We start from the raw sequence: 14,095 nt of genomic DNA on the forward strand, positions 1-14,095 counted from the left end.
CGGGGCAACCACCACATAGTAGCACACACCCCGCGGTTATGGGGACAGATTTGAAGCATGGAGGTGAAGATTGGCCCCAAGCATTCTTTCGTTCGATGTGTCGTTCAGCTCCCATTACTATGGCCAGAGGCGGCCTTTGGGGGTGGCGACTGGGGCACTCGCCCCAGGCCCCGCGATAGAATATTCTCTTGTCACAGTCAGCTCAAATATGCGGGGCCTCTGCAACATTCTAATGTACCGTAGCTTAGAGTTAAAGTGAATACTTTGGCTAATAATACGGTGTGGTGGATTTCTTCGGAAACCAGTTTTCATAAACCAGAACTTCTTACTCAATATTTTACTTTTAGAAGCCTTAAATTCCCAAAATCTACACCATTTCTATGAAAGCGTTTAGCATGAAATTTTTAGTTTTAAAGTACCGTAATTATTACGCCCTTGAGTTTCGGATTAACAATGGGTCAGCAAACAAGGCGACGCTAATACCATGCACGTGGCTCTAAATGGCATTATCTCAACTTTTCTTTGTTGTCGAAATAGAGTGAGAAGTCATGTTGTTTGTTGCTTTTGGGTCAGAAGAGTGGTCCTGTTGCAACGGACACCTCTGAGTCATCGCTTCCAAGAAATAGCTCCTATTGCACGCCTTGTGTAGCACCTCAAATTGGCTTCGGAATTCGGACCGCGCAGTCGTAGTGAGATGTGGATACGTAATATTATGATTAGTGCGTGAGTGTCTTCCGATTATTCGTTTATTGGGCAAAGAATAAGCGACCATCATGAGTGGTAGAGACAGAGACAAATTCCGTAAATACGAAAGTAGGTCTGCGAAAGCCAAGAAACGGAAATATAAAGATTTCATTCAGAAGCAAAAGGGATCTTTGGACAAGTTTGTTGTAGCGGTAAAATCAGCGGATCAATACCAAAAACTTGAGAACACGGATGATGATTTGTCTGTGACTGTGAGCGACCGGTATGATGCGACAGACCAGGTTGTGATGCCAAGTTTTGCGTCCGACGAAGAAAACAAACTAGCCGGCAACAAAACTGTTTCTACGCCCTGTTGTCCCATAAGCAACAATGAAAACCTGGTGCAATTCTCTGGGGACAACGTTGTTGCAACAGACCCAGAAAGTGACCTCTTCTGTGAAAGTGTGACCATTCCTCTGCATACTTCTGACACTCTTCAAACGACGAGCACACTGTTCGAGGACATATACGATCCAGGTAATTAGAAACATATTAACAGTGAAGTGCATGACATGTTAGTGGAGAAGGGTCCAATCAGGCTGTTACTGTGAATATCCAAAGGACGAAGGTAACAGACATTTTTCGAACAATTTCTTTACACGGAGGATGCCGAACTCAGAAACAGTGGATAGGCAATGGCTAAGTTATTCGAAGATCAGAGACAGAGTATTTTGCTTTCCTTGTAAGTTGTTTGGCACGACAGCTACTAGAGGCCAGTTAGCAAACGAAGGCTGCTGCGACTGGAAGCATCTTGGCGATAAACTTCAGCACCACGAAGTTTCTGTAAATCACGTTAAGTGCATGACAGCGTGGTTGGAATTAGCTCGTAGAATGTCCAATGGTAGCGCAATAGATAACATGATGCTAGAACGAATTAGAAAAGAAAAGAATTGGCGCGCAGTGTTAACAAGAATTCTAGCGATTGTACAGTACCTTGCCGAAAACAACAGCGCATTTCGTGGGAGAACGGAGAAACTTTATGCGCCGATCAATGGTCAGTTTTTAGGCTTAGGTGAGATGCTGGCCAAATTCGATCCAACCATGCAAGAACATCTCCGCCGAATTAAGAACGACGAGGCTCACGACCATTACCTCGGGCATAGGATCCAAAACGAGCTTATCGATCTGATGGCGTCAGAAGTAAAGGGGAAAATTATTGATAAAGTGAAACTTGCTAAATATTTTGCCGTCATCCTTGACTGCACGCCTGATGTTGGCCACAAAGAGCAGATGTCCATAATATTGCGTTTTGTGGACGTATCAGATCCGGAAAGGTGGTGGAGCACTTCATCGAATTTCTGGATGTGGACAACGCAACAGGAAAGGGGTTGTCTGAAGCTCTTCTTGCCGCACTGCCGAACCTCGGTCTGGACATCGCCGATTGCCGTGGCCAGGGGTGCGAACATGAAGGGAAAACACCAAGGAGTTCAAGCGCACATTCTTCGCATGAACAGTCGAGCATTTTACACTCCGTGTGGCTGCCATAATTTGAACCTTGTTTTAGGAGACATGGCTAATTGCAACTCCCAAGCAGTGACGTTTTTTGGTGTCATACAGAGAATATATAAATGCTTTGCTGCCTCGGCTGAAAGGTGGACAATTTTGGAAGAAACCGTGCCTTTCATGACTACAAAATCACTTTCAGAAACGCGGTGGGAGTGCCGCCTGGAAAGTGTGAAAGCGCTGCGTTATCAGACGAAAGAAGTCAGGGAGGCACTGTCGACTGTCGCAGATACCGCCAATGATCCGCTAGTAAAAAGTGAAGCCGAATGTCTTGCAAATTATGAGCTCGAAAGCTTCGAGTTTATTCTGAGCTTAATCATATGGTATGACATTTTATTTGCTGTGATTGCTGTCAGCAAAACTTTGCAATCAGCTGACATCCAGCTCGATGTGGCAATACAGCAAATCAAAGGCCTGGTTACTTTCTTGAAAAAGTACCGGCAAACCGGATTCTCCGATGCTATGATCGCAGCAAAGGAAATTGCGTCCGAAATGAATGTAGCTCAGAAATACAAGGAACGAAGAGTCAGATGCAAGAAAAAACAATTCGATTATGAGGGTAACGACGAAGAAACATCTTAGTCGGAGGAGTCCTTCAGAACAGGATATTTCTTATGGATAGTGGATCAACCACTTACCTCAATGGAAAAAAGATTCGAACAACTGGAAGAGTATGCTTCAATCTTTGGATTTCTATATAACTTGAAGGGTTTGCGGTCATTGAACGACGATTATTTGTTAAAGTGTTGCATGGATTTGGACAACATGTTACGCCCAGAAGATTCACGCGATTTGGATGGAATTGACTTGTGCGCAGAATTGAAGATTTTTCGAGAAATGCTTCCTGATAACATCAATGCCGCCCAAAAGTGTCTTCAGTACGTTTGGCTCATTCGAGATTCATTTCCCAACATCGTTACTGCATACAGAATTATGTTGACAATTCCTGTTACAGTTTCCAGCGCGGAAAGAAGCTTTTCGAAGTTGAAACTTATCAAAAACTATCTACGATCAACAATGTCGCAAAGCAGATTGTGCGGTTTAGCTATTTTGTCCATCGAAAAGGAAGTTGCCTCAACAATGGACTACGAGGACCTTATCAACGATTTTGCACAGCGAAAAGCCAGAAAAGTGGACTTCCGTCTGTGACCGTCAAAGCAGCTGCTTCGTGAGTCAGTGATAGTTTTATTGTGTGTTCTAGTTTGTTGATCTTGCATGCATGTAAAATGTTTCCGAATCATTAATGTGGTAAGTTATATCGACCCTCATGCCATAAGAACACCTTACCCCCTCAAAAATTTCACCTATGTTTCCTGGCTTCGGGGGGGGGCTTCGCCTAACCCCCCCCCGCCCGGGGCCCCGCATACTACTAAGGCCGCCTCTACTATGGCACTTTAAGTAGAGCTTACTGTGCAGTAACATATAAAATTTCAAATACTTTCCATTACTCAATAAAATTATTTGGTTCCGAGCTTTTTTTTAAAAAAAAAAAAAAAAATAATTGTAACAAATCTAAACATGCTAAAATGGAAAGTAGTTTTTGGATTGGTATGGGTTAACACTGTGAAACCTAAAGGCTGGAATATATGAAATCAAAGTGTACAGACATATCTATCTCTCAATTTATCTATATATCTTTCCATCTCTCTCTCTCTCTGTATATAATTTTGCTTGTTGTGTAAACATTATTTGACATTAGTGTCTTCATCTTCGACGTACCTATGAGCAATGTACTGTATATTCGTGTATTGAAACTGGTGAAACAAATTTCAGTTTCAGAATGTAAAATATATATATATATATATATATATATATATATATATATATATATATATATATAAGCCAGGGTCGAGAAGCCTCAGACAACTAACAGCAGAGATATATTATCTTGTAAATTTTTGTCCTTGCCTTGTGAGCTTATTTTAGTTTATTTTTAAGACCTTTAGGCAATTTTGGCCGAATGGGTGATGATGGGAAAATTAGTGGAATGAAGAAAGTGGTAGGATACTAGACAACTTCGAGAAAACACACACATTCGAAAAATGAAATGAAATGAAATGAAATCTTTGAGTTTTACGTCCCACGATTATGCCAGTTAGGCTAAAGGAGACAGTGATGATGAGTAATGAATGAAATGGTGGAATGAAGAAAGTGGGAGGAAACGGAAGAACCCCGAGAAAACCCACACACATGGTGTTTGTCCACCACAAAGTTCACTTGGTGGGGGCTGGGATCGAACCCGAGACCGCAAGCAGCAGAGGTGAACGCTCTACCATTGAGCCACCGCGGTCCTTACACACATTCAATGTTTGTCCACCACAATGCTCACATGGCACTAACCGAGATCGAACCGATTGATTGATTGATTGATTGATTGATTGAGTTTAACGTCCCGTTCAGCAGCGAGGCTATATGAGACGTGGACCTACTGATTAACGTGGAATCCGAACCACATGAGCTCCCGCCGGGAATCGAACCCGGGACTCCCACGCCAAAGGCGCGTACGCTAACCGCTTAGCCACGAAGGAGCTCCGAGATCGAACCGAGTATCACATATACCATAGGTGAAGGCTTCACGGTGAAGCTACCGTGACATTTCTTGTCTTGTGTGTTCTGTGTAATACTTGTAACTTAGTTGTATCTTGATTAGGATGGTGCAGCCTGCTATATTTTACTTTCGTTCCAATGGTATGCTGCTATATTTTTACGATACAAACGAGACGAGACGGGACAGAACCTCTCGAGACGAGACACGAGACGGGACGAGCACATTTTTTCGAGACGAGACACGAGACAAGACATACTATGCACGAGACGAGACGAGACAGCCTGAACTCTCGTCTCGTGGCAACACTATTTGCAAGTACAACAAAAGACGGATTGCATGAAAGCATGTGTTTCAAATGCAAGTGTAGAAAAGCCAAGGACACGCCAACTGGCCGAAAGCTTTCTTGCTACCACGGGCCACTTCACTGATTTCTGTTTAGAATACCCAGTGGCGTACGATGTCCAGGTTTCATCCTCCGTCACTATATGAGAAAAAAAAGGTCATCCACACTCCCAACAGCGAGCCAAAAAATCACTTGCAGTTATCATTCTTTGCTCTTTGTGAAAGTCTGTCAGCATTCCGAGCACCCAACTTGCACATTGTTTGTGATAACCCAAAGTGTCAGTCACGATTCGATAGATTGTCTTCGCAGACACTTCTGGAAACTCTTTGGTAAGTTCAATTATTGCTAACCGGCGTTTGGATCGGACTTTCTCGTTAACGCGTTCCACCAGATTGTCGGACTGAACGCTAGGTCTTCCGCTACGTCCATCGTCATGAAGATTTGAACGCTCTTCCCGCAGCCCTCTGCACTATTGCCTGGCCTTACCTTCGCTCATTACTGTCGGTCCGTAAATGGCCCACAATTCCCTATGGATGTCAGCTGCATTCTGTCCTTTGGCGTTCAGAAATCGTATGACAGATTTCACTTCGCATTTGGGAATTTTGTATTACGGCAGTCATTTCACCTTAATACTACTCGCATGTATGCAACTCTACTCGGACGATTAGCCTATCTCTGTTACAAGCACAGAGTGTAGGGGATGCTTCTGGGAATTATCAACTTCATCAGTGTTGCCATTCCCCTGTAAAAGTTATTGTCCCTTTTTTAACAAGCGCCTCATACCTAAACAAAACTTAAAAGTATAAGAGTTATATAGTGTATGCGCACTCCATTTGTCGCTTAATACTTCTCTTGTCAAAGTATATGACTACTATTATTCTTGCACAAACTCCAAATGAAACATATTCCGAGTGGGGACTCGGTCGAAGAAGCGTAAAACGCTTTTTTCAGGCCAGCCATCCTGAATGAAATTCCCCTGGGTTTTCTTCATTCAGACCAGGCAAATGCCGGGGTGGTACCTAACTTTTAGGTCCCAAGCCGCTTTCTTTGTTCCTTCTGTTTCCTCGGATAGCGTGATCGCAAGGGACGTCATCCCTCATACGTGACGGGCTAACATGGCCGTAGATGCCGAAAGCCCAGAAATCTAAATCCAAATGAAACATTGTATTTTAATTTTAATTCTTTTTTTACTTTCAGGATACTGTATATTACATCGTAACTCACAGCAATGTAACAAGACAAGTTGCTTGTGGGATTATATTTCAAGCTTACTGTGAGCAATTCGACACACACACAAATTGGACAGTGGAAGTAGATGTTGGTGAGAAACCACAAGTTGATCCACCACAGATTAATTACGCTAATGTAAGTATCAATTTGTACCATGATTCATGATTGGAGTCAGCATTTCTGGTCCGAATGCCCGTGTTTCTGCACGAATACTCGTATTGTCCTTGAGAACAATACAACATCTGAAGGACAATATTCGTTCAGAAATACGGGCACTCGGACCAGAAATGCTACCCCAGTCATGAATCATGTGCTACATAGGATCCGTGTCTGTGAGACCCATAATGGCGGACACTTTCCTGAGATGATATTCCGCTCATAAATGTAAACAATCTTCCATCCTTGAGCTTTAAGTTTGTGAAATATCATTGGAAACTAATGATAAAAATAGTTATTCACAATTATAACTCATTCGTGACTTCTGGCCCATCTTGTACATATGTGACTTCACTCATCAGTCGTTCAGACGAAACTTTCATTAACACATTGAACCTTGACAGATAACACTTTTCAAGTTCTAAAATGCAATGTTCTACAAATTTAAATTTTACTCCTTGTTTTAAGAAATACGAAGGGGAGTCCGAAAATAAGTTTCCCCTCTCGTTTTGGCAATGACACGCCAAATCTGTTTTCGGCTTTGAAGAAGACTCTTGGCGGCAGGCGCTTTGAAAGCAATGCTGAAACAGAGCGAATCCAGGACGGACTTCTGGGGGGGGGGGGGCAGTGGGTTGTAATACTAGGCCTACTACTTAGAGCTAATTTTAAGAACTCCAAACTCTGGGGTGGGTTTCATTTACATATAAAATAAGAAAGTTTCCTCTTCTGAAGGGGTGGCAATCGCCCCGACCGCTCCCTGTCTGAAATTACAGAAACTCGATTTTGAGCTCGAAACTTCTTCCGTATACAGAGCCTTGAATTTTTCCTGGAAGGGTTATTGAAGCTTATATACCGGTGTCTCAATGTACGTTGTACTTATGTGGAAAAATAAAGGTACGTCTGATATTTGATGCCATATGCTATTTTTGGTCTTTCATCCCCACCTCTGTCCACTGTTGCCAGGGGAAATTTATTTCCGGACTTGCCCTTATATATATTTTGAGTAATGTAGCAATATTTCTCGTAAGCCAAAGCAAGATGTTTTCATAATAGCTGATGGCATGTTACGCAACATGGAAATCATATGGAATAAGTGTGTTTCCGTGCGTGTTAAAGGATCAAACAGGCTTAAAGTGGGTTATTAGTGCGTGGGTCCCGCCAGTACTTTTTTTCGACAGCTTGACACCAATTTGAAATGCGGAGCGCTAGCCGCCTTAATTTTGAGTAAAATAAGAAAGAAGAAAAAGTTGTATGAAATTTACTTGGAGAAATTCAAGAGTTTTTTTTTTATTATTATTATTTGTATATTTATAGGGAAGCATACCTACTACAAAGGTAGTCCACCTCTCGGATTTGCATTATGATCCTCGTTACACGTACCAAGGCAACGCAGTATGTGGTGAACTGACGTGCTGCAGAGCTGATCAAGGAGAACCTTCTGACAATTCTTCGAGTGCTGGTTATTGGGGAGATTATAGATCTTGCGACATGCCTTCCTATTCAATCACTAATATTCTGGAAGAAGTCAGGCTACAACATCCAGTAAGAATTTCAGGCCACTCTTTTGCAATGATTATACTTAAGATCAATTTACCATTGAACACATAATGCTAAAGATTATTAAATTTTCTTGTTGTATTTTTTTTAAATAAGAATTTTATTGTCTATTTCAAAAGTTGTTTGGTGTATAAAACCGGGAGCTGTAATTTTCAGTTAGTGCGCTTCCATAATCCATATTTCAACCATAGACGGCGCCACAGTGGGTGCAGCTGCACCCACATTCAGTGATGAAAATTTTCCGATTCATAAAAACATACTCCGGTTATTCCTACATCGTTGTTAGCCGTGACGTGAGGTGGAAAATTTTCCGTTTTAAACAAATATCAGTGATCAAGTAACAATTCCACAGTAATCATAAAATTGAGTGAATTCATGTATAGAAATGTTGAAAAGTGAAAGATCGTTTAAGGAATCTGAAAACTTTTACGGCTCAGACAATTTTCAATACTATGTAAGAACAACAGAAACAATTTTTCATGAATCGAAATATTTTGTGTTCTATGGAAAAATTGACCTTTTTATGAGTCGGAAAATTTTCATCATTTTGAAGCAAAAAGTAAAACTTTTTGTGAATCGGAAAGTTTTATTGCTCTGAAGAAACAAGTGAAACGCATTTTCATGTATCGGAAAATTTTCATTGCGATGTACAAACAAGTGGAAAAACTTTTCACAAGCCGGACAGTTTTGGATATTATGTATAGTGATGTTAGGTGGAAAATTTTGCACTATATTTAACTGCACATTGAGCTATAAAATTCAATTTCTGTAGAGGAAAGTTAGACAGCAACAAATTATAATTACACAGTGTTTCTCTCTCTCTCTCTCTTTCTCTCTCTCTCTCTCTCTCTCTGTGTGTGTGTGTGTGCGTAAAATGCAGGGAACATATATCGAGTTCGTAGAGAACAAATATCCCATTCCAATATTTAAAATGTAACAAGAAATCGAATAGAGACCTTCGTGAATTTATCAATTATTTCAAAAAACAGAAAATCCCACTATTTCTTCACATATAGGCCTGCCTATGTAATGAAATAACTACATAAAAGTTCCTTATGAAGATTACTTTGTAACAGAAAATAAGAAGAAATGTTTTGATTTTATTGTGTTTAACACTCGTAAATCATAATTTCAATATTGGAATTTTGTATAATCAACATCTTAGAGCAGATATTTGTATTGTAAAACTAACATTATTATGTATAAAAATGCATTAGAAATAACGACGATTTGATAGAACAAGTATATATATATATATATATATATATATATATGATTTATATTATCTCTACTTATTTATAAATGTTGCAGGATGTAAATCTAGAAAAGTAGTAAAGCTATGAGAAAACTTCGTCTTACGCCGCGTATTAAACTGACGAAATATAATTTTGTGAGATCAAAGGGGGACTCTGAGTGAAGAAAACATTGAAGTTTTTGAAACATTTATGAAGAAATGAAGAATCGTTAGATTTTCATTTCATGAAACTTTTTAAGACAATATTTATTACCAATAAATTTTACGGCTAAACAACGATGTAGGAATAAGTGGAGTATGTTTTTATGAATCGGAAAATATTAATCACTTTTAATAAATTTAAATTTTAAATAATAGAATGGGATATTTGTACCCTGCGAACTCTATGTATGTTCTCTGCACTTTACACACGCAAACACACACACACACACACACACACACACACAGAGAGAGAGAGAGAGAGAGAGAGATGAATTGAGTTGATTTTGAATTTAACGTCCCTTTCAGCAGCGAGGCCATATAAGACGGAACCAACTGATTAACGTGGAATCCGAACTACATGAGCTTCCGCCGGGAATCGAAGCCAGGTCTTCCATTTCAAAGCCGCGTATGCTACCCGCGTAGCATCGAAGGAGCTCGCAGAAGGAGAGGTAGAGAGAAACACTGTAAATTTTTGCTTCCCATCTTGAAATATTAGAAAATTTTCCGGTTCCCGAAATCTAATTGGTAAATTGTAATTTGTTGCTGACTAATTTTCCTCTACAGAAATTGAATTTTGTAGCTCAATGTGCAGTTAAATATAGTGGAAAATTTTCCTCCTAACATCACTATACATAATATTCAAAATTGTCCGGCTTATGAAAAGTTTTTTTTACTTGTTTCTATATCGCAATGAAAATTTTCCGATCCATGAAAATTCCTTTCACTTGTTTCTACAGAGCAATAAAACTTTCCGATTCACAAAAAGTTGTTTTACTGTTTGCTTCAAAATTATGAAAATTTTTCGACTCATAAAAAGTTCTTCAATTTTTCCATAGAAGACAGAAAATATTTCGATTCATGAAAAATTGTTTCTCTTGTTCCTACATAGTACTGAAAATTGTCTGAGCCATGAAAGTTTTCAAATTCTTTAAACGATCTTTCAATTTTTAACATTTCTATACATGAATTCAATCAATTTTATGATTACTGAGGAACTGTTACTTGATTACTGATATTTTTCAGAACGGAAAATTTTCCACCTCACATCACTACCCACATTAAATTCGATTTTTATTTCCTACAATAATCCTTTCTATTTTGTATATTTGTCGTTTCCTATGTTTGGATATATTTGAGTGACTTCTTAAGTCTCTCATAAGTTACTTGCTACCATACCGTGCTTTTCTAGGTTTTTTTTTTTTTTTTTTTAAGTCAAACTTAGGGATTATTTTTGAGATCTTAAGGCTCAATAGTGCAGAGAGTTCTGGTAAGAATGTTAGGATGTGTTGTCCCATCCTAGCCTGCACACACATTACCCACGCTGCCTATGATTTCAACAGTCGTGTTATTTCAGGTAACGTATCAGAAATTACTGAGCTAAACTTGATCAGAACGTAGTCACCTATTTCCAGATATAATAAGTTATAACCTATATTTTGTTAAAGTACAGCTGTACTAAAACACATCAGGAATACGTTGCTAAGGTAAAAAAAATAGTCTTCAGTAAAGTTTCCTAACCTTTAATGTGTCTTCACTTTTATAACAGCTAGAGGCGGCGATTAGGGGGCAGGGGGCAATTCCCCACTTTTAAAAAAGTGATCCCTTAATGTATATAGTTTCATTTGAAAATGTAAAGTTCTTATATGTATTACTGGTTCATAAAAAAATGGTGCCATATAATATTTGCCATTGCGCGTGAGTACGTATTGGTTGGTTGTCTTCCTGTGGAGTTAAGAAAGCTACAGGAATTGCGTTTTAATTGTCAGAGAAAATGGCCCAAAAATTAACAATTCCAGCGTACTTTCGTTTCATCTTACAAGGACTCACTGTGTTAGCCGCTTTAAAACTAATTGAGAGAACATTTCGAGCAAAAAAGTCTTTCAGAAGTTATTCTTTAATTGCACAAAAATCGACAGTTCCTAAAATGTAAATAAAATACGATATACGGTGTTTTAACTGGAAAAGATAGTATTCAATTAGTTGTACAACATTTCGTCAAACAAAGTGTTAGAAACAGCCAGGAAAACTAACATTGATATACAAATATTCAGATCTTGTCCCTCCCCCAACTTTGAACGTCCAATCGCCGCCACTGATAACAGACTATACTTATATATGTCACGACTAAGGATGGATAGTCGTACACACAGATTAATAACCTATAGACAATGTTGCTATAGCAAAGTAGTCATGCTTTTAACCTATCTGCCTATTTTACCTCAACATCTTGGAGGACACTGTTAAATTACAGAAACATATAGTACTTAAAGTTGACTTTGCAAATGGACTTGTAAGTTCTAAACTCCTCGCATAAAATGTGTCGTGCTGGATTGCTGAATGGGTCAATTTTATTCACAGACTACAAACTATACTAAATTCAGAGAATAATGTTAAGCTTGTGGATATTTAGCAAAGAAAATTTTTTAACATTGCTGTCGATAGAATTCCTACTATCATTAACAAATACATCTTTAGATCATTTGTGTTGTCATATGGCGGTGATAATAGTACCTTATTAAAAACACAGAACGTTCTAAATCAGAAGCGTAGCCAGGATGTGTGTTTGCCGGGGGGGGGAGGCAAGTGCTGTTATAGGTACACTCATGTCCAAAATTATTGTCGCATATCTATAACTATCTTCTTGTAAGAATATAATTTGATAATGATTTTGCAGAGTACTTTTAACACTGATACTATGTGTATAATCGGGAAATGTTTATTTGTGGTAAATTTCATAGGAAGAGAATTATAAATACAAAAATTAGAATGAATAAAACGAAATGTTGCTAAATGGACAAGAAAGTTTTATTTTCGTTTTATTGTTCTTGTTTACTACTCTTTTGACATAAAATTTACCACATACATGTCTTTGCCAATTATACACATACTAACATTGTAAGAAATACCGGCGAACTCGTTATCAAATTATATTCCTACAACAACATATTTATAGACATGCGACAATAATTTTGGACATGAGTGTACATTTAGAGAAATTACAAACAAAAAAATATATAAACATAAAAATATATAAAAAATTACAAACATCAAAGTACCAAAGTACATTGTAGGACCTCTTTGGGGAGGACCCGGCCCCTCGGCCCCCCCCTTCCCTACGCCACTGTTCTAAATAGTAGTTATTTTAATAGATAATATTATTTTTTTAGTGAAAATTAATCGAGTGTAAATTAGAAGTTTGTTGATATTTGAAAAAGTTTCATATTTTAGTTAGTTATTCTACTATATAAAATAAGTGAATTATACGATTCTATTGCTTTTTCTGTGAACTCCAGTTTTACAGCAACTATAAATTTTTCTCTCTTTCTACTATTTCTCGTAGTATCCCTTCTCAAGCTCGAATTTGTTTTATTTTATTTCTCTTTTTGTGTATATATGAGGAAGTAATGCATTCTCTAAACTTGTCACACCAATAGTATTTTTCCTTAAGTTCCAAAGAGTAATTTTATTATTATTATTATTATAAACCACGGTTCACATTAATTAGCACAGAAAAATTATTTATATCTTCTTTCTAAGATGTGGCGACATTCTTTAGTTTGATATATAAAAGATGATTCTTTTCCACAATTTTTAGACGACGATGAGATTAGGGAAAAAATGGATATATCGTGATGTGGTATAATTTCCAACTGATCAGAGACGGTTTATTAATTCGGATAGAAATGCAAGCAATACTTACATTATTCGTGCACAAACTTCTGACTTCTAGTTCCTGTTCAACTTCTCCATGTTCGTGTTTTGCTTCGTATTAGAATTTCGTACTCGTTCCCGAAGTTGTTGAAATTGCTTTGCTGGAGTACGTAACGTGTTTGGCACCATGTACAATGAATTACTTCCCGGCAAATAGTGAAAGCATAGTCAAATACACTAAGAAAAAGTTCATTATGATCTCTTTCGCTATAACTATTTATCAGACAGAGAAAGAAACATACACTAAAAAAAGTTAACTATGAACTCTTTCGCTAAAATATATTCATCAGACAGAGACAGAAAAAAAAATGAAATCTCTAAGTCTTACATCTCATAGTTATGCCAGCTGGCTAAAGGAGACAGTGATGATGAGAAATGAATGAAATAGTAGAATGAAGTGGGCGGAAACGGAAGAACCCCGAGAAAACCCACGCACACAGTTCACTTGGCGCGACGAGCTGGGATCGAACCAGGGATCCTATGTACCAGAGGTGAACGCTCTACCACTGAGCCACCGCGGCTCTCAGGGAAAGGAAGAAGTAGGGAAAATAGAAAACTTAACGGAGAAGAGAAGTATATAGAGAAGTAAACTTAAAGAATGGACAGAAAAAGCTGAGATATATTCAAGTGTATGGCATGTGACAATATAGTGTCATGTTGTGAACAGGTCTTCTCGGGCTAGCAGCCAGGTAAATACTGTTATATCTTGCTACGTTTCGAGGGCTGACATCGTCCTCATCTTCAGGCGAATATGATGGTGCAATAGAGTGTATGGAATATATATACTCATGTATGTATGATTGGACTCTTCTGATTGCTGGTTGAAATGGCGGCCTCTGATCGGTGC

The 14,095-nt window shown here is 38.5% G+C and overlaps 1 protein-coding gene across 1 annotated transcript in view; it reads left to right on the forward strand.

The window, feature by feature from the left end:
* LOC145683031 (sphingomyelin phosphodiesterase-like) overlaps positions 1-14,095 on the forward strand; it is an 83,144-nt gene that overhangs the window by 36,298 nt on the left and 32,751 nt on the right. The window contains exons 3-4 of the mRNA XM_081754388.1: positions 6,336-6,503; positions 7,839-8,066. Of these exons, the coding sequence (XP_081610514.1) occupies positions 6,336-6,503; positions 7,839-8,066 (396 nt within the window). The remainder of the gene's footprint in view (positions 1-6,335; positions 6,504-7,838; positions 8,067-14,095) is intronic.

This window comes from Thermobia domestica, chromosome 4, assembly GCF_964235325.1.
Source record: "Thermobia domestica chromosome 4, izTheDome1.hap1.1, whole genome shotgun sequence".
NCBI lineage: Eukaryota > Metazoa > Arthropoda > Insecta > Zygentoma > Lepismatidae > Thermobia > Thermobia domestica.